This window comes from Apodemus sylvaticus, chromosome 10 (genome assembly GCF_947179515.1).
Source record: "Apodemus sylvaticus chromosome 10, mApoSyl1.1, whole genome shotgun sequence".
Lineage (NCBI taxonomy): Eukaryota > Metazoa > Chordata > Mammalia > Rodentia > Muridae > Apodemus > Apodemus sylvaticus.
The window spans coordinates 66,411,050-66,431,924 of record NC_067481.1 but is presented as its reverse complement, the minus strand read 5'-3'; the positions used below and the strand labels follow the sequence as shown (position 1 = coordinate 66,431,924).

The following is a 20,875-nucleotide window of genomic DNA, read 5'->3' as shown; positions in this document are numbered from 1 at the left end:
TTTTTTTATATCTGAAGATCTACAATGGGAAAATAAAAACTATCACAGAGAAAGCATTTGGCTGAAATAATTTGCGCCTCTTGGTCAGTACCTCTTGGGGCTGAAACTGTCAGATGCAAGTTTCCACAGGAGAGGAGTTGGGGTAAGGCGCAGGAATAGGGAACTGGGAAGATGGACAGCAGGAGCTGTAAGGGGAAATCCTATGTAGCAGGTCACTACAGCATGTTACAAACCACTAACAGAACAGTTTGCGATTATCTAAAAGGTTCAGGAAGTATTAACAGCAGACAGCTGTTAGCCACCCTGAAGTTAAATGTCAGTCAATAGATAGCTATTTTCTCTTAAACCTACATGCTGATTTTCAGGCCACATACTAACTGCACCAGAATGTGACTGATTAGTTCTGTGTTTGGCCTGAGCCACAGGAGCAGGGCACTCAAATTATGCCTGCTACCCTGTGCAGATCAGATCAGATCAGTTTTCATGTCCAAATCATAAAAGCTCTAGTCACCCCCATGAGACAGACGTCAGTTTTACATTCTTTTCCTGGTCTGCCTACCCTGTCCCTTTCAGGGTGTGCTGCTCTTTCTCTGTGCCCTCCTCAAATGCTCGCTTAACTTTTCTTCTGTTCCCCATCTTGGTTTTGTCTGGGGTTGTACCTCTAAGTAACCACTCCAATGACCAAGATATTTCTCCTTTTGTCCAGCAACAAAAGCATCTTACAGTGTCACCAAATTGAAGTATACTTTATCCAGGACTTAGGACGAGTATAGGCTGCAGTTATTCTGAGTGGAACAGTTTAATAATTAGTCCTTTTGATTATAATCCATAACCCAATCATTCTTTTCCTCCCATCTTTGATATTTCATATGAGTAGCAGTCTCTTGAAATTCTTGAATCTTACCTATTCCTTTCTCCTTAAAATTCTTTCATTGTATGAATGCTGCCTGCATTCGGGTCTGTGTCCCATCTGTGTGCAGTGCCCATGGAGGCCAGGAAAAGGAGTTAGAGCCCCTGGAACTGGAGTTACAGATTTTAATGGTCAAGTGAGTTCTGGGAACCCAGGCCTCTGCAAGAGCAGTCAGTGTTCTAAACCATGAAGCCCCCTCTCCTGCTCCCCATGTTACTTTCTTGAGTGTTCTTTACTACCAGTCTTCATTCCAGAGAATGTCTTAAGTTCCCTGAAAGCTCTGCCCATTCTTTAGCTATTGGCCGACATCACAGGAGGACCCAGGTTCATCACTGGGTCAGGACAGGATTTGACCTCTAGTCAGTCACCTACTGATTACAGCACTGGGGTCTTTAAAAAACAAAACAAAACAAAAAAACTTCCTACCTTTTTCACTTGTAAAGGAAGTGCAATTCACATGATCATGGCCTCAATGTGAAGAACATCCTGTCTTTTCTCAGGTCCAGACTTCTCTCTTCTTGCTTTTGCAGAGCTTTCACCCTAGCACTATGGTTCAAGCACAAGCCACCAACCAGAGTTTACTTCCTTCCAGGAGAGCAAAATCTTTCTCAGTAGTGATCTTCCTCCCCACTTTACTTTCCTGTTTTGTGCTGCAGTGTGAGTCTCGAGTAACCCGTATTACCCTTCTCCCTGTGTCTCATAACACTTTGCATTAAATCAATCAGTTCTTGTCTTGAGAACCCTGACCTTTGATCTCATAGCCCATGGAAACAGACTCACTACATTTTGATCCACATCTGGCTCAGGTCTGAGAGCAGTGTGTCAGCTCACTGCTGTGTTCTGGCCAGATCAAAAGCTGCCAATTCTATTGTGTGCTGTGGAACTGGGGAACCATCAGGGAGTCTCATGGGAGTCTGTCTCCAGACTTCAATTAACCACACACCTAGAAACCTCTGATGCAAGCCTCACTGTCCAGTATCCTGTGCTGTTTGTTTGGTAAAACAATAGTTGGGTTTTTACTATCTCAGTGGAGATGGGAGGGAAGCAGCTTGGCAGGGGCAGAGGGAAACAGACTCTGAACATCAAGGCTCCTTCCTGGTCTCATGTAGCAGTGATCATGTCTGACGGAGGATGGGAGAAGAAATAACCCAACTGCAATAAGGGAAAAGAACCTAAAACATAGCTCTGATAATCTGGACTTTTCACAAGATAGTCTACACTCTAAAGATCAAAGTGTACACTTACATTTTAACCCTGCTCTACCAGATTCTAACTCAGGCATCAGAAGTTCAGCTCCTATCTTGAGTAGAGACTCCCTGCTCAACCACAGGTCATATTGGGCCAGAAAACCAGAAAGAAACCAGAAACCAAGGAGCAAAACACCCATCCAACAAAGACAAACTCAGAGTAGCATAAGAATACAACCAACAACCAAAGCAATATGTCACCACCAGAATGAAGATATCTACAGCTGAAGCTCAAGAAAAAAGCCTTAAAACTAACTTTATGAAGATAGCAGAGGTCCTTAGAGAGGGAATGAATAAATCCCCTAAAGAAAGCCAAGAAAGCTAAGGAAACAAGACAAACAGTTGAAAGGTATGAATAAAGCTGTTCAAGACCTAAAAACAGAAATAGAAGCAATAAAGAAAACACAAACAGGGCTGGTGAGATGGCTCAGAGGTTAAGAGCCCTGTATGTTCTTCCTGAAGTCCTGAATTCAATTCCCAGCTACCATGTGGTGGCTTGTAACCATCCATAATGTGATTTGGTGTTCTCTTCTGGCCTGCAGGCATATATGCAGACAGACTCTGTATACACAACAAATAAATACATCTAGAAAAAAAAAAGGAAAATAAAAACATAAGGATTTGTAGAAAAGAAAAATCTAGGTAATTGAACAGGAACTGCAGATGCAGGCATTACCAACAGAATACAAGAGACAGAAAGGAGAATCTCAGGTATTGAAGATATGATTGAAGAAACTGATACATTGGTGAAAGAAAATGTTAACTAAAACATTACTGACAAAACATCCAGGAATAATAGGAATAGAAGAAGGAGAAGAATTCAAGCTCAAGGACCCAGAAAACATTTTCAACAAAATCATGGAAAACAAATTTCCTAACCTAAAGAAAGAGATGCCTATAGAGATACTCATACCTATAAAGAAGTTTAGAGAATACCAGATAGATTGGAGCAGAAAAGAAAGTGCCCCCTGTTACATAGAAATCAAAACACTAAACACACAGAAGAAAAGAATGATACTATCTTCAAGGGAAAAAGAACAAATAACATATGAAGGCAGACCTATTATAATTACATCCAAGTTCTCAGTAGAGATTCTAAAAACCAGAAGGGCCTGGACAGATGTCCTGAAAACTCCAAAAGACCACAGTTGCCAGCCCAGACTACTATTCCAGCAAAACTTTCAGTCGCCATAGATGGAGAAGACAAATTATCTCACAGTAAAGTCAAGCCCTTATCAAACCTAACTAAAAGATACAGAGAATATGTAAATTAATGAAATTGGAAATGAAAAGGGGGACATAACAAAAGACACTAGGAAACCCAATGAATCATTAGGTATAGTTTAACATTTTTGTCCAAAAAATTAGAAAATCTAAAAGAAATGGATAATTTTCTAGATAGATACCACTTACCAAAGTTAGATCATCAATATAAATCAATATAAGAGAAGCAGTCTTTGGAAATTTCTCAGCAACAACAACAACAACAACAACAACAACAACAGTCTATGGCCAGATGGTTTTAGCACCCAATTCTACTAGTCTTTCAAAGAGCTAACACCAATACTCTTCAAATTGTGCTACCAAAAGGAAATAAGAGGAACAAACTTATGAGGCCACAATCACCCTGATACCCATACCACAAAAAGATTCAACAAAGAAAGAGAATTACTGATCAATTTTCCTTATGAACATAGATGCAAACACACTCAATAAAATTCTCATAAATTGAATCTCAGAACACATCAAAAAAATCATCCACTGTGATCAAGTAAGCTTCACCCCAGAGACACTAGGATGGTTCAACATTAGAAAATCAGTGTAATTCATCAAATAAACAAACAGATAGAAAATTAAACCCACACGCAGAAAAGGTTTTGGCCAAATCTGACACCCCTTTTATGATAAAATTATTGGAGAAATGAGGGATAAAAGAGCTATACCTCAACAAAATAAGGGCAATTTACTGCAAGTCTATAGTTAACATATTAAATGCAGAGAAACTCAGAGCAATTTCACTAAAATTCTGAACAATACAAGGATGTCCTTTATCTCCATATATATTCAATATAGTAATTGACATTCTAGTTAGAGCAATAAGACAGCTAAAGGAGATTAAGGGGATACAAATTAGAAATCAAGAAGTCAAAGTATCACTATTTGCAGTTGATGTGATAGTATACATAAGTAAGTGATCCTAAAAATTCTACCAGGGAACTCCTACAGCTGATAAACACCTTCTGGAAAGTGACGATACTGGTGACTGGCCTGTATACAAACAACAAACAGGCTTAGAAAAAAAGGGGAAAAACACCTTTTACAACATCCACAAATAATATAAAACATCTTGGGGCAATTCTAACCAAGCAAGTAAAAGACTTTTATGATTTATGGTTGAAAAAACTTCAACCCCTGGAAGAAAAAATTGAAAATGGTACCCGAAGTTGGAAAGATCTCAGATGCTCATGGATGAATAGGATCAACATAGAGAAAAATAGCCATACCACCAAAAGCAGTCTACAGATGCAAAACAATACCCATGAGAATCCTAACACATTTCTTCAGACCCTAAGAGGATATTACTAAACTCTATATAATATAGGGATAATTTCTTGTGTATTGTCGGGAAGCATCACCTGTCAATAATAACTAATGGCCAATAAACTGAGACAGGATTAGGATTAGAAGTTGGGGAGAGACAGAGGTAGGGGGAGGGAGAGGGAGAGAGATGAGAAGGAAGTGGAGGAGGAAGAGGAGGAGGAGGAAGAAGAAGAGGAGGAGAAGGAAGAGGAGAAGGAGGAATTCTGGGAAGGAGTCAGGCATGAAGAAATCACCACTAAGTGCCAGGAGCCATCAAGAAGAAACTAAAAACTAGCAGGTAATCTTCCTGAGATGGTTCTGCTATGGATTAGGAAAGATTCCTGATATTAATACACTTTCCTGTTTTATATACATACATACATTTTATATATATACATACATATATATGTACACACACACACACACACACACACACACACACACATCACTAGGATTAGACCACCCCTTTGAGCAGAATTCTGCAGAGCAATGGAGATGTGCTGTTTTGTAGTGATGCTATATAGACAAATAGATGATGTCTTAATTCTTAATGATGATCCCATAAGAATTCCTGACACTATATTAGTAATTATTTAAGCTCGTTCATAATAGGACTGCTATCAAGTCCTCTCTGATAATCAGAACTGCAACGAGAATTCTGCCAGTCTTTAGTGTCATGAGTTAATTGCTTCTGAGATAGCAAGCAGGCATCTACAACTTAGAGCATGTTCCAAGAGGTTGCAAAACAATTCACCAAAGGTCATAAAAAGGGAACTAACAATTTACGATAGGTGCAAAGACAGAAGATAAAATATTGACTGGGTTTATCTATACAAAACCCCAATAATAACTTAGTCACAAAAATTATGGTTTTTAACTCTCCATGAACCTATGATGCAGTGACAGGTGATAAATGTTTAGTCAGATAATTACTCCTAATGGATATGCATGTAAACATTCTCTGCTGTAAACTTCTTATTCGATTTACAATTTGAATTTGTGTGTAAACTCGTGATGAACTTTTTACCTTGTGAAAATGTGTAAGTATGATGTATGCATGAGTGCTGAGGACAGAGAGCAGGACCGGCCCTTTCCCCTTGTTCTTAGAGAACATTCACAGGAAACGTTTTAAAACTTAGAAATAAAAGCTAAGGCCATTTTTCAACATGTTCCCTTACTTCCCTGGATGTCCTCTGGGAGTTAGAGTAGAGATAAGGGTTCCTGCAGAGATAGAAAGGCTATATTACTTAATCCCCCTCTGTTTTACTATGAAGTGCTAAGCCAGAGACTGCAGCTTTGGGCCTCAGAGCAACTCAGACAAGCAGGTAAGCTACAGAAGCAAAGAAGACTTTAGCAAGTAAATGCTTTATTATTATACAGCAGCCTTAAATATCTCATAAGACCAAGTCTTACTCCCAGTAATGCTCTTCCCTGTAGGCTTACCTTCTAGAAAGAATGAAGAAAGAAGTGCCAGGCATGACCCTTCGCAACCAAGATGCTGAGGAAGTCTGACATATGAAACTTAAGAGAGATAACCAGCCATGTGGCAGACATAGAATAGTTTAAACAGGTTAATGAAGTTAGGAGCTAGTTGGAGAACAAGCCTAACACAAGGCCTAGGCATTTATTAATAAAATATAAGCCTCCAAGTTGTTATTGGGGAATCGGGGCATGGATGAAAAAGTCCTTAGCTACAGATGATGTAAAACACTCGGGCCTTTAAAATCCAAGCTTAGAACCTGAGGAAAAGGCCTGGGTGGAAAGGCAGGGAAATAGCACTTCCCAGAGCTGAAAGCAGTTTCCTAGTGGTGGGGTAGAGTGGGGTGGTGGTGTGGGGGGTGGGCATGGGGCATGGGGCATGGGGCATGGGGAGAGGAAGCCTAAATCCCTTCAAGAGAGAGTGAACCAAAAACTTCAGTGCTTGTCAGAGGCGGGACTCTTTTAAGAGGAAGACCATTCGTTAACTCAGCTGACATGGTGTTGGAGCCCAGTCCCAGTTCCTCTCTTGGGATAGAGTTTTAGTGCATTTCCCAGGCAGGGCAGTGGGACTTAATGGTCTGGGCCTATTAGCCTGAGGAAAAAGCCTGCAATGACTGGGAGCCACATCAGGCAGTGGCATACTGTGGCCTGAAACTACCTTCCCAGAATGGGCAGAGTCAGATGATAGGCCTAGCCCAATGTGGCAGGGCATGTGGGCCTGGAACTACTGGCTGGTGAAATTCTGCAGCTGCCTAGTGTTGGGCAGAGAGAGGGATTAACCAGAGGGGGCGGGGCCATGGGTCAGCAGCCTGCTTGGCTTCCTAGTTGAGTAGCAGAGTGTCTTGGCAGAAGCCTCATATAGACATGTAGAAACAGTGGGAAAAGCTGAAAAGTCAAAAGACCTGATGAAACACTTGGGAACTCCTTAAGGACAGAGTTAGGGATTAAAAAGAAAAATACTTTCTGTATTTAAAAAATGAAAAAGTCAATGACACTATGCATCTGGGTCCCATATAATTTTGTTACAATTATCAGCATAAAAATCATATGTGCAATAATGATTGAAACTTTATATATCCTTTTAAAGAAAGCGCAGAATAAAGGAAACTTAGAGAAAGAAAAGACTGAAAAATTAAGAGTACTAGAATGGAGGAATACTAGAAGGAAAGATTGGAAAAATCCTGACTCAGAAAGGACTATCTTCAGAGGAACTAATCCGGAGCCTATGGCACCACCTTGTGATGATATCACAAAATGGCAGTCCCTAGAAATCCTCAAAGAAGAGACTTCAGCTATAAACCAACATAATCAGACTAGAGGTATTGATATTGTCAACGATCGGTTATTAAATAAAGGTCTGTACGATGACTTAAGAATACTGACTCTGCTTAATGAAGTCACTTTAGATCAATGTCATACAAAAGTTGATGCGTTTCATTTTGTAGAGTTCGAAATTTTGAAATATGTACATATGTTAATACATCACACAGCTGATGCACATTCAGAATTCCAAAGGGCTTCTGCTTTGAATTCTGAAATGTATGATTATGAGATTGCACATTTTTTAGAGGTGATGGCTATCTTGGAAGTGCCTTTAAAGACTGAAGCTAATAATGCTTCAAAATATGTATCCATTAGAATTCAACAATATTTTAGACATTAGGACATAGGACATCTTACAGATATATTTTATAATCCTTCAGGTGAATCAAATGTAAAAAGATATAGCTACACTTTGCAGGAAATGCTCGTAAAACAGAAGGGATTTCCCAGGGATAGATTAAATAATGCTTTATTTAAAAAAATAAGGCATTATTTAAAATTGATAAATTGACTTTAACAATTTTAAATGTCAATGAGAGAGTTGCTGAAATACACTGGATTTTTGAAAGGACTGATGGATTAGATTAGTTTGCCTTAACTTCAGAATGGAAGGAGGGAAATGTGTTGTGGAAGAGGCTTTGCCCTTGTTTCCACAGGAGAAAGAAACTGTGCATTCCATCAAAATTAATAAAGACTATATTTGAGCAGGGAGATCTTCTGAAAATCTTGGCAGTGCACATAAGGGAAGAAACCAGGAAGAAAAAAACAGGTAAAATATATGTTGATTCCTCTACATGGGAATAGCACTGAGACATGAAAGGGTCTCTGTGTAGCTAATAAATCTTGTTGGCTACAGAGCCCTCAAGATTTAGTAATGCTATGGCATGAATGGAAATTTTTATTACAGTTTCGACAAACAGTCCAAATGGACTTATACAGTTTGATTTATTTTTCCTGCTTGAACATAGAGCAAAGAATCACCTTTAGATGATTTGTGCACACTGTGTGTCCCATACATATGCAGAATATACATTACATTTGAAAGTTTGTTTGCAGAGTGATAGGATCAGACACCAAAGGAAACAAGACAAGTAGCCTAGGTGATCCAACCTTATAAACTGCCTCAAATGCTGTTTCCCCAAGAATCTGCATCAAGGACAGTGTCAATTAAGCTAGCTAGCTACTCCAGGGTCACAAAACTGTTCCACTCAGAACTTCAGTTGAGCACTGTATTTTACCATCACATGGAGACTGAACAGCAAATAATGTAGTTAGTTCTCCTAGGACTTGGCCAACATTCCAATTTTCTTAGGGTCCACCTAAGAACATCACCCTCAAACAGCAGGAAATAATTTTAAGAGAACAATGCCCCAATGACTTATGACTTACTGTGCTTTGTAACAGTCCATGAGACTTTGGAATATGTCACTGGGAGAAACCTGAATCCATGTTCTTGGGCCATGGTCATTTATATTTGACTCAAGAATAAATGATTTCTCATTTTCTTTGAATAGAAACTGTGTTTGGTTTTGAGGGATATATTTATATACAAATACAGGTACATTGACAATTTGAAACCTTTGGGGCAAATTGTACTATCCAGATCTAAATCTCTTCTAACCCTTATTTTTTACTATATCATGATATAGGAGGTGAAGGGAGAAGTCTGTATATTGCTCTCTATTTTTACCTAATTTCAAATTTACATTAATTACCAAGAGGGAACAAAACATTATTTCAATATGCCAATGATCTCTAGTCACCTCTGGTTAATGTTGTTAACCACTTTTCTTACATCTCACTCTATCTTTTATCAGTTGAACACCTCATGACTATTCATTGTGCAATATTACATAATTTCAAAATGACCTTTGTCCTGTGAAATTAAACAGCCATTATCAACTTCATAAAATATAACAGTGGCAGAATGAAAACAAGATTTCTGAATGGACAAGAAGTATTTCCATGAAGAAATTTTCAGAGTAGAGAAATAGTTCTACAAAAAGAAGTGAATATGAAATGAAACATGATAGATCAGCAATACCATCAGCATGAGACTTGGATCAACAGATGTGTGGAGACAAGGACAAGAAATATGTATTCCAGATTACTTTACTATTTCTTGGAAGAGAGTGCTCATACCCAACAATTTCTTCATAGCCTCTGTGACATTCTTATTCCTAAAACTATAGATTAGTGGGTTCAACAGAGGGGTGAGTATGGTGTAAAACACAGATGCCACCATGTCCTTCTTGGGGGTGTGGAGGGAGGCAGGGAGCATGTAGGTATAGACAGCAGCTCCATAGAAGAGGAGGACCACAGTCATGTGGGAGGAGCAGGTGGCCAGGGCCTTCTTCCTGCCCTCTGCTGAGTTCATCCTGAGGACAGTGAGGAGGATGGATGAATAGGAGCCTGAGATGACTGTCACAGGGATGAGAAGCATGAGCACACAGCACACATACATGAGGGTCTCATAGAGCCAGGTGTCAGAGCAGGAGAGCTTGGTCACAGCAGGGGCCTCACAGAAAAATTGATGGATTTCTTTGGATCCACAGAAAGGGAAGGTCATGGTGATTGGAGTAAGAATGAAGCCATCCAAGGATCCCAGGAGCCAACAGACAGACAACAGGAGGAGACACACCCTGTGGTTCATGAGGACTGGATACCGGAGTGGATGGCAGATGGCCACATAGCGGTCATAGGACATTGAAGCCAGAAGGAAATATTCCGAACCTGCTAGTGTCAGGTAGAGGAACATCTGCATCCCGCAGGCAGTAGCCGACATCTTGTGGCTCCCCAGGACCTGGTCCATGAGCATTTTGGGCACAGTGACAGAAATGTACATCATGTCCATGAGGGACAGCTGGCTGATAAAGAAGTACATGGGTGTGTGGAGGTGGGTGTCAGAGACTATCAGCAGGATCAGGAGGGCGTTCCCAGACAAGGCCATCAGGAAAACCACAAATATGACCACAGCCAGCAGGGCAGGGTGCTTGGATTCAATGAAGAATCCCAGCAGGGTGAAATCTGACTGTCCAGTGTAGTTGTTCATCCAGGTGGGGAGGTCCATGGGTGTCTCCTAGGCAACCAAGAAGCTTTGGGGTTAGTGACTGCTTACTGATATGTAAGCCTACTATGCTGAGAAAATTCCTGGGCCTGTAGATTTGAAAATGATAACCTATCTGTAATGTAAGGAATTTAGGTTTATGGGACATATGGGGAGGGGGAACTGGGAAAGGGGAAATCATTCGGAATGTCAACAAAGAATATAGAAAATAAAAATATATAATAAAAAATAAAATAAAAATCAAGTTCTACTTTGCTTAAAAAAAAAGAATTCACATCTGTCTGTGGCTAGAGCCATCACTGCTCAGAGTAGGGATACTACCATTCATGATCATAGTCTTTCCTCGTGACAGATAGCATCCTCTATCAACAAGTCTTTGATATTTGCAACTTTTTGCTCTCAACAAGAACAGTGAATTACTGACAAAGACAAACCAACAAAAACCAGTGTAAGTATAAAATGTGAACAAGTAACAAACAAACACATTATTCAGAAGTTAATGAGTAACCAGTTAGTCTTAAGAACCCTGGTAGAGCTTCTTCTATTAGCATAATATTGCATGAACGCCCTAGTTTAGCATTCATTGAAGAATGTGGTTTTAAAATAATGTGGTACAAGATCTTAGTTGAGTACTGCATACAGTCTATTTAAAATTGAATTTGAACTGTCCTGTAATTTGTTGTTTTGATAGATAAATGCTCATCAAATTTACATTAATATAAAACTATCCTATGTATAATGGTTAGAAGAGTAAATTGAAAGTCCTACCTTTTCTGGTCTCCGCTTTTCTAAGTTCATTTCTTCACTGGTTGAACCATTTGCTCTAAGCCTCAGCAGGAGGCTGAGGGTTTAGCAGTCACTGCTGGTTGCCAGGCCAGGCTGTGGCAGCAGCATCTGTGTGGACTGTCAGCCACTTCCTCATGGAGTCTGAGGAGCAGAGGGAACATAGCCTTGAGCTGTTCCTGAGAGCAGTTCACTGTTCCTTCCAACCCACACTCACAGCTTGTCTCTGTGTTAGATGCTGAGAGAAATCCAGGGACACGTTAACCTTGACTGCACTAAACAAGGTCAGTGGCTATCTATGTTGGGAAAATAGTAGGTAAATGCAAATTAAGATTGATAGTTTCATGTGTGTTCTTTTGTGAATGAGTTACCTCACTTAATATGATATTTTCCAGTTCCAACCATTTGCCTAAGAATTTCATGAATTCATTGTTTTAATTTAGCAGTCACTGTTAAATGGATATTGGCCCAGAAACCCCGGAATACCCAAGACACAACTCACATATCAAATCATTCCCAAGAAGAAGGAAGGAGAGGGCTCTGGTCCTGGAAAGGCTTGATGCAGCATTGTAGGGGATTGCCAGGGCAGAGAAGTGGGAGGGGGTGATTGGGGAACGGGCAGAGGGAAGAGGGCTTATGGGACTTATGGGGAGGGGGGAACGGGGAAAGGGAAATCATTTGAAATGTAAACAAAGAATATAGAAAATAGCAATAAAAAAGAAAGTAATAGGAATGTCTCTTTTTCAAATTGAAAAAAAAATTGATGGTTTCAATAGGTACAACACAGTAAGAAACAGCATCACACAGAATGTTCCTGTCTTTCCTGACTAGGCTCATTGTACTTTTTTTTTTTATTTGATATATTATTTATTTACATTTCAAATGATTTTCCCTTTCCTGGATCCCCCCTCCCCAAAAGTCCCATAAGCCCTCTTCCTTCCCCCTGTTCCCCAATCCCCCTTCCCACTTCCCTGTCCTGGTATCCCCAACACTGCTGCACTGAGCTTTTCCAGGGCCGGAGGCCACTCCTTTCATCTTTTTGGGCACCATTTGATATGTGCATTGTGTCTTGGATATTCCAAGCTTCTAGGCTAATATCCATACCATGAGTGTTCTTTTGAGACTGGGTTTCCTCACTTAGGATGATGTTCTCCAGTTCCATCCATTTGTCTAAGAATTTCATGAATTCATTGTTTCTAATGGCTGAGTAGTATTCCATTGTGTAGATATACCACATTTTCTGTATCCATTTCTCCATTGAGGGACATCTGGGTTCTTTCCAGCTTCTGGCTATTATAAATAGGGCTTCCATGAACATAGTGGGGCATGTGTCCTTATTACATGCTAGGGAATCCTTTGGGTATATGCCCAGGAGTGGTATAGCGGGGTCCTCTGGAAGTAGTCAACTTTAGTTGTGTAAAAATAAACACCAAAACAAAAATCCCCCCAAACATACTATCTAAGCCAAGTTTCACACGATATTATATATGTAAAATAAAGTGCACTTTTACTTAATTCAGTCTTCAAAATCTTTTATTGGAAGGCCATGCATTGCCTTCATTTACTGTATTTGTAATCACTGTACAGTTACTCTTGTGAAAACATTGCCTGCATTTTCTAGTACAACCCCCCCAGAAATTGTTTCAGAAATGTGGAGAAATATTCAACTTAAAGAGTGAACAAGGTGCACCATAGTTACTGCTGCACTGCAGTTATTTCTGTGTTTCCCGTGTTTCTTCAATAACTATCTTGTCTGATAACACAATGTAAAGAGCAATTATGAAAACCAGAAATTTACACATACTGCTATAGTCTTATTGAGAATATCCCATTGGTGTTGGATAGCCAGTTAGATGCAGCAGCTGCAGGAGCAGCATATGCATATGCCTATTGGTTCATACTGTTGTGCATATTTGTGACATTACTTCCATATTGGTTGTGCTATCATAACCATTCTGGTAAGTCCCTGCGGGTTACCAGGCCTAAAACTAGTCTGTGTACCAGCAGATACAAAATTACTTCCAAACTCCCATTGGTGTAATTGGCAGTGCTGTAAACACCATTCTGAGTTTTAGCCTCCAAATCTCTTAAAAGAGAGATTTTTAAAACATTCTATTCTATTCTATTCTATTCTATTCTATTCTATTCTATTCTTTTATTTATTTATTTATTTATTTATTTATTTATTTATTTATTTATTATTTCTGAACTAGGAGATTTTGGTAACTATAAGCAGCAGGAAGGAAATGAAAATTCCTTTTCTGAGATGCTAGCAATATTTTTAACGGAGGGGTTGTTGGGATAGCAACCACAATGCTTAGAAACATTTTACATCAATGTCAAGTCTCTAAAAATGAAAACACTGGAGCAAACCTGATATTGAGGTCCTTAAAACGTCATGTACTGCCCAAGCTGCTGATGGAGCAGAGAAAGGCAGGTTCTTGTTGCCTTCATATAAATGCCAGACAGATCTGAGACCTATGGGAGGAGATGGACAGAGATAGAAACAGGAAAAAAACTAAGAGATATGAAGAAACAAGATAGAGTTCCATTTCACAAAGGAGTATTTATGAAGGAAACTTAGTTCTATTGAAAATTAAAAATTTTTAAAGTTTATCTTATGTTTTCCTGATGACCTAGTTTGTAGTTTTTGACACAGTGAAAAAAAATCAGGGAAGGGAGGCACAGGCTAAGAGAATCCCTGAACACCTTCTGCTGGCTGAGTGGAGGTCAGGAGGCAGTGAGGGGCAGGAGGTATGCTGGGAAGGACAGAGCCCTCTGTTAAGTGGGGACCACAGGCAGCAGTGTCACCAGGCAGCAGTGAGATCAGGAATGTGGTGTCTGCAGAAGACATAGATTAGCAGCTGTCTTGTCCTTACCCATGCTGTGCCATTTGATGTCATGTGAACAACTTGGTGCATTGTTAACCCTTTGTATTACTAACAGTGTAGGGAGAGAGATGACAGAGTAGCATCTGAAGCAGCAGCATCCCTGAGCCACCCTGCTGCTTCCATGGGACTCACCACGCTCTCTTCTTTTACAGAGGAGAAGCTCAGGGTCTCAGGCATCTGCCCCACTTCACACAACCCCTGACAGATTGAGTGCTTACCCTGTGAGTAGACACAGAGTAGGCACCTGCCTGGGTTTTATGGGAAACATTGCTACTGCAGAAAGGTATAGTTTTATTTTTGATCACTCATTGTATGCTTCATATGATGAAACTTTAATAAAATTAAGACAATTATTTTTGCATTATTGTAACCCTCAAAAATTACTCACACTTGAAATTAAATAAACCACCCAAAAGGCAAGTTTGAAATGAATGCATTGTCATATGAATATTTAAAGTTGCAAAAGAAAGTTTGGTTATGGTGGGAGATGGCTACAACAATCCTAGTACTTGTGAGACAGAGGCAGGGGGATTACAAACATAATCAAGGCAAGACTTGTGTGTGTGTGTGTGTGTGTGTATGTGTGTGTGTGTGTGTAATACATATTGCTTCATTCATAACATAGAAAAAAATTCTCAGTAAGGAAGCACTAAAGGGGAACTTTAGGAAGATCCTGGGTATGCTAGTGCTCACCTTTAATCTCAGCACTGGGGGGCAAAGGCATGTAGATCTCTGTGTTTGAGGCCAGCCTGGTCTGCAGAGTGAGTTCCAAGAAAGCTAGGGCTACACAGAGAAACCCTGTCTCATAAAACCGAGAATGAAGAGTAGGAGGCCAAATTTCTTTTCTCCCAATAATAAATAAGACAATAAAGAATAAAGGATAAAAAACATTCTGTAAGGAAAGAACAGACTGTCTAGCAACCACCCTGTGCCGTGCAGACTCTCCTGTCAGGTCGACTCACCTGCAGCTGCAGCTGCAGTCTGGGTCACGCTGGGCAAGAGGTAGGAGCTGCTTTTAGTGCACGAGGAACAGGAGGCACGTGACGTCATCCCTGGCTGGACTCTGTTCATTCCCAGATAAACATTATTGTTGATAACTCCCCTCTGGGACTTTAAAGAATAATGCAACTATGGGAGCCAGGGGTCCTAACAGAAACCTATGCTGCAGCTTGATTTACCCTTCAGTTTTGTTATAGTGGGAAAAATCATAACCAGTATTAAAAATAACCCTGAATATTACCATCTTAAACAAAAATCAGCTCCAACATGAGTCAGTTATTGTATGTCCAGGACTTTGTTCATTACAAAATTCTCTCTCTCCACCCTCTTCTCTCTGTGTTCATCTAACCTTCCAGCTGCCTTCATGTGCACTTGGAAGCTATATTGTAAACACAGGCTAACCCCGAGTCCTCATCCCTCCTGTGCCATCTTGTCCTCCCCCAACCCCATCAAACTGTGTTCTGCTGTCAGTCACAAACCACATTCTTTAGAGCTGCCTCCAGAGTAAATGTTTGTTTCATTTTAAATAGAGACCTGAAAGTTACAGAACAATTTATACATGCAAATGGCTTAGATGAAAATGTAAATTTTGATATTACCCACAGCTGAGCAAGTCGAAGTTTAAAAGCCACACCCTGCCTTGAATTTGTAGGCAGTTGTGAAGACACAGTGAAGTACACTATGTAGTTGGAGCTAGAATACACAGGGTCCAACTCTGCATTCTTGGTCTGCAGCCAAATCATTCTGAACTGGTTTTGAATGCTAAAGATTTCTGATCCCTTTCCAGCAACATGGACATTGGCAGGGGAAGGGGAATAAATGTGGTCTGTAGTGGTTTGAATGAGCTTGACGCCTAGATTCATGTGTTTAGATGTTTGGCCCACAGGGGGGTGACATGATAAGGAGGTGGGCCTCTGTTGGGATAGGTGCGGCCTTGTTGGGAGAAATGTGTCACTGTGGTTTTGAGCGCTCCTTTTTTATTATTATTAGCTATATTTTTTCTGTTTTTTTTTTAATTTTCTATATTATTTGTTTACATTTCAACTGATTTTCCCTTTCCCGGTTCCCTCCTCCCCATAAGTCCCATAATCATTCTTCCCTCCGCCCCTTCTCCAATCAACCCCCTCCCACTTCTCTGTCCTGGTACTCCCCTACAATGCTGCATTAAGCCTTTTCAGGACCAGGGACCTTTCCTTCCTTCTTCTTGGGAGTCATTTGATATGTGAATTGTGTCTTGGGTATTCAGAGCTTCTGAACTAATATCCACTTATCAGTGACTGCATTCCATGTGTGTTCTTTTGTGTTTGGGTTACCTCCCTTAGGATGATATTTTCCAGATCCAACCATTTGCCTAGGATGGGAATGCAAGTTGGTACAACCACTCTGGAAATCAGTCTGGCAGTTCCTCAGAAAACTGGGCATGACACTTCCGGAGGACCCTGCTATACCACTCCTGGGCATATACCCAGAGGATTCCTCAGCATGCAACAAGGACACATGCTCCACTATGTTCATAGTAGCCTTATTTATAATAGCCAGAAGCTGGAAAGAACCCACTTGTTCCTCAATGAAGGAATGGATACAGAAAATGTGGTATATTTATACAATAGAATACTACTCCTCAATTAGATATATTCTTTATTTACATTTCAAATGTTGTCCCTTTTCCTGGTGCCCCCCCAATCCCCTAACCCCTCCCCCTCCCTCTGTTTACCAATCCACCCACTCCAGCATCACTGTCCTGGTTTTCCCCTACAATGTGGCATCGAGCCTTCTCAGTACCAAGGGCCTCTCCTCCCTTTAATGTCCAACAAAGCCATCTTCTTTTGCTTATGCATTTGGAGCTTTGGTTCCCTCCCTGTGTTTAGTCCCCAGGAGCTCTGGGGGGGGGTACTGGGTGGCTCATATTGTTGTTCCTCCTATGGCACTGCAAACCCCTTCAGCTCCTTGGGTCCTTTTTCTAGCTCCTTCATTGGGAACCCTGTTCTCAGCTCAATGGCTGGCTGAGAGTGTCCCCCTCTGTATTAGTCATGCACTGGCAGAGCCTCCCAGGTGACAGCAATACCAGGCTACTGTCAGCAAGCACTTGTGACATCTACAATGGTGTCTGGGTTTTGTAATTGTATATGGTTGAATCCCTAGGTGGGGCAGTCTCTGGATGGTCTTTCCTTCAGACTCTGCTCCACACTTTGTCTCTGTATCTCCTCCTGTGGATATTTCGCTCCCTTTTCTAAGAAGGACCAGAGTATCTATACTTTGTTCTTCCTCCTTCTTGAACTTCATTTGATTTGTGACTTGTGTCTTGGGTATTCCAAGCTTTTGGGCTAATATCCACTTATCAGTGAGTGCGTACCATGTGTGCTCTTTTGTGATTTGGTTTCCTCATTCAGGGTAATATTTTCCAGTTCCACCCATTTGCCTAAGAATTTCATGAATTCATTGTTTTTAATAGCTGAGTCATATTCCATTGTGTAAATATACCACATTTTCTGTATCATTCCTCTGTTGAGGGACATCTGGGTTCTTTCCAGCTTCTGGCTATTATAAATAGGGCTGCTATGAACATAGTGGAGCATGTGTCCTTATTACATGCTAGGGAATCCTCTGGGTATGTGCCCAGGAGTGGTATAATGGGGTCCTCCAATAGTGTCATGCCCAGCTTTCTCCACAACTGCCAGACTGATTTCCAGAGTGGTTGTACCAGCTTGCAATCCCACCAGCAGTGGAGGAGTATTCCTTTTTCTCCACATCCTTGCCAGCACATGCAGTCTTCTGAGTTTTTGATCTTAGCCATTCTGACTGGTGTGAGGTAAAATCTCAGGGTTGTTTTGATTTGTATTTCCCTGAGGACTAAGGATGTTGAACATTTCTTTAGGTGCTTCTCAGCCATTCGACACTCCTCAGGTGAAAATTCTTTGTTTAGCTCTGTACCCCGTTTTTTAGTAGGGTTGTTTGGTTTTCTGGAGTCTAACTTCTTGAGTTCTTTGTGTATAGTGGATATTAACCCTCTCTCGAATGTAGGGTTTGTAGCAAATTTTTTCCCAATTTGTTGGTTGACATTTTGTCCCATTGACAGTGTCCTTTACCTTACAGAAACTTTGTAATTTTATGAGGTCCCATTTGTCAACTCTTGATCTTAGAGCATAAGCTATTGATTTTCTGTTCGGCAAACTTTTCCCCTGTGCCCATGTGCTTGAGGCTCTTCCCTAGTTTCTTTTCTATTAGTTTCATTGTGTCTGGATTTATGTGGAGTTCCTTGATCCACGTGGACTTGAGCTTTGCACAAGTAAATAAGAATGGATCAATTTGCATTCTTCTGCATGCTAACTGCCAGTTGAACCAGCACCATTTTTTTTTTGAAAAGGCTATCGTTTTTTTCCACTGGATGGTTTTAGCTCCTTTGTCAAAGATCAAGTGACCATAGGTGTGTGGGTTCATTTCTGGGTCTTCAATTCTATTCCATTGATCTACCTGCCTGTCACTGTACCAATACCATGCAGTTTTTAAGACTATTTCTCTGTAGTACTGCTTGAGGTTTGGGATACTGATTCCCCAAGAAGTTCTTTTACTGTTGAGAATAGTTTTAGATATCCTGGTTTTTTTTGGTTATTCAAGATGAATTTGAGAATTGCTCTTTCTAACTCTATGAAGAATTGAGTTGGAATTTTGATGGGGATTGCATTGAATCTGTAGATAGCTTTTAGCAAGATGGTCATTTTTACTATATTAATCCTGCCAATCCATGAGCATGGGAGATCTTTCCATCTTCTGAGGTCTTCTTTGATTTTTTTATTCAGGGACTTGAAGTTCTTGTCATACAGATCTTTCAACTTGTTTGGTTAGAGTCACACCAAGATACTTTATATTGTGACTATTGTGAAGGGTGTCATTTCCTTAATTTCTTTCTCAGCCTGTTTATCCTTTGAGTTTAGGAACGCTACTGATTTTTCTGAGTTATTTTTTATCTGGCCACTTTGCTGAAGTTGTTTATTAACTGTAGGAGATCTCTGGTGGAGTGTTTTGGGTCACTTAACTGTGCTATCATATCATCTGCAAATAGTGATAGTTTGACTTCTTCCTTTCCAATTTGTATCCCCTTGACCTCCTTTTGTTGCCTAATTGCTCTAGCTAGAATGTCAAGTACTATATTGAATAGATATGGAGACAGAGGGCAGTCTTGTCCGGTCCCTGATTTTAGTGGGATTGCTTCAAGTTTCTCTCCATTTAGTTTGATGTTGGCTACTGGTTTGCTCTATATTGCTTTTACTATGTTTAGGTATAGGCCTTGAATTCCTGTTATTTCCAAGACTTTTAGCATGAAAGGATGCTGAATTTTGTCAAATGCTGTTTCAGCATCTAATGAAATGACCATGTGTTTTTTCTCTGAGTTTTTTTTTATGTACTGGAGCTCTTACTGCTCAAGCCCTTCCCATTTTGGAAGAGACAGCTCCTCCTGCCTTCTGATCAAGATGTAGAACTCTCAGCTCCTTCTCCAGCACCATGTTTGCCTAGATGCTGCCATACTTCCTGCCATGATGATAATGGACCAAATCTCTGAAACTATAAGGCAGTCCCAATTAAGTGTTGTCCTTTATAAGATGTGCCTTGATTATGATGTTTCCTCACTGCAGTGAAACCCAGACTACTAGAGCATCCTTCCCATGGCTGCTCCTGGGCAGCTGCATCAACTTTGGTTGACAGTGGCTCTGTAGGACTCCAGGCTGTGTCCAGCACTTAAAGCAGCTAAACAGGTATTGTTAGGACACAGCCATATCAGGTCTTGCATGTTGTTATGGCAGGACCATCAACAGTTCCTGAGTATCCAGCATTGAATGTACAATGAGGGTTTCATACACCTGCTAAGGTGATTATATTCCATCTCAATGTTGCCATCCTGCCCTATGCCCTGCATGAAGTTCTCTAACTTGAAAAGGAAGGCTTTGTAGAGTCCTGGAAACTGACTCATGAGGATCTTTGTTAGTGAAGAGAAATAAAAATTAGTGTCATCAAACAATCTAATCTTATGTAATAAAAAAGTGATAAACCCATGCTATAAAATAAACAAGTCATAGAAATGCAATAAAAACAAAAACTGTTATAATAGAAGCTTATACACAGCACAATATCCCCACAAATACACATGTAGAACCAGTAAGTAATGGAAATGACAAATCACAGGGGGAGCTCAAAAATCTTTACAAGGGATTCTGGGTAATTCCATGGGAGCCACAATGTGGAGATTGTGTTGGTATGAGGAAATCTACTTGACCAATGCCTGAGTAAGATATTTCTCATAACCTGAGCTTTACAAATGGTTAGTCTGAAATATAAAGAGCAAAATGTACACTCTTTTGACCCTGCAGTATCAGATTTTAACCCAGCCACCACCAGAAGTCCAGCCCAGTGTGGGTGGTGACACCCTGCACAATGACAGGCAACACTGGCCAGAAGACGAGAGAGGAAACAGAAACCAAGAAACAAAACACATGTCTGACAAAGAAAAACTCAGAAATCTGTGCCTCTACCTAAAATCACTTCAAACACAGACATCCAGATGCCAGCACAAGAACACAGCCAACAGTAGAAAAAGCAATAT

The 20,875-nt window shown here is 40.4% G+C and overlaps 1 protein-coding gene across 1 annotated transcript; it reads right to left on the bottom strand.

Moving 5' to 3' along the window:
• Positions 1-9,646: 9,646 nt before the first annotated feature.
• LOC127694539 (olfactory receptor 2T29-like) lies at positions 9,647-10,629 on the bottom strand. The gene has a single exon (XM_052196028.1). The coding sequence runs from the start codon at positions 10,607-10,609 to the stop codon at positions 9,647-9,649; it is 963 nt and encodes a 320-aa protein (XP_052051988.1). The 5' UTR covers positions 10,610-10,629.
• Between the last annotated feature and the right edge of the window lie 10,246 nt (positions 10,630-20,875).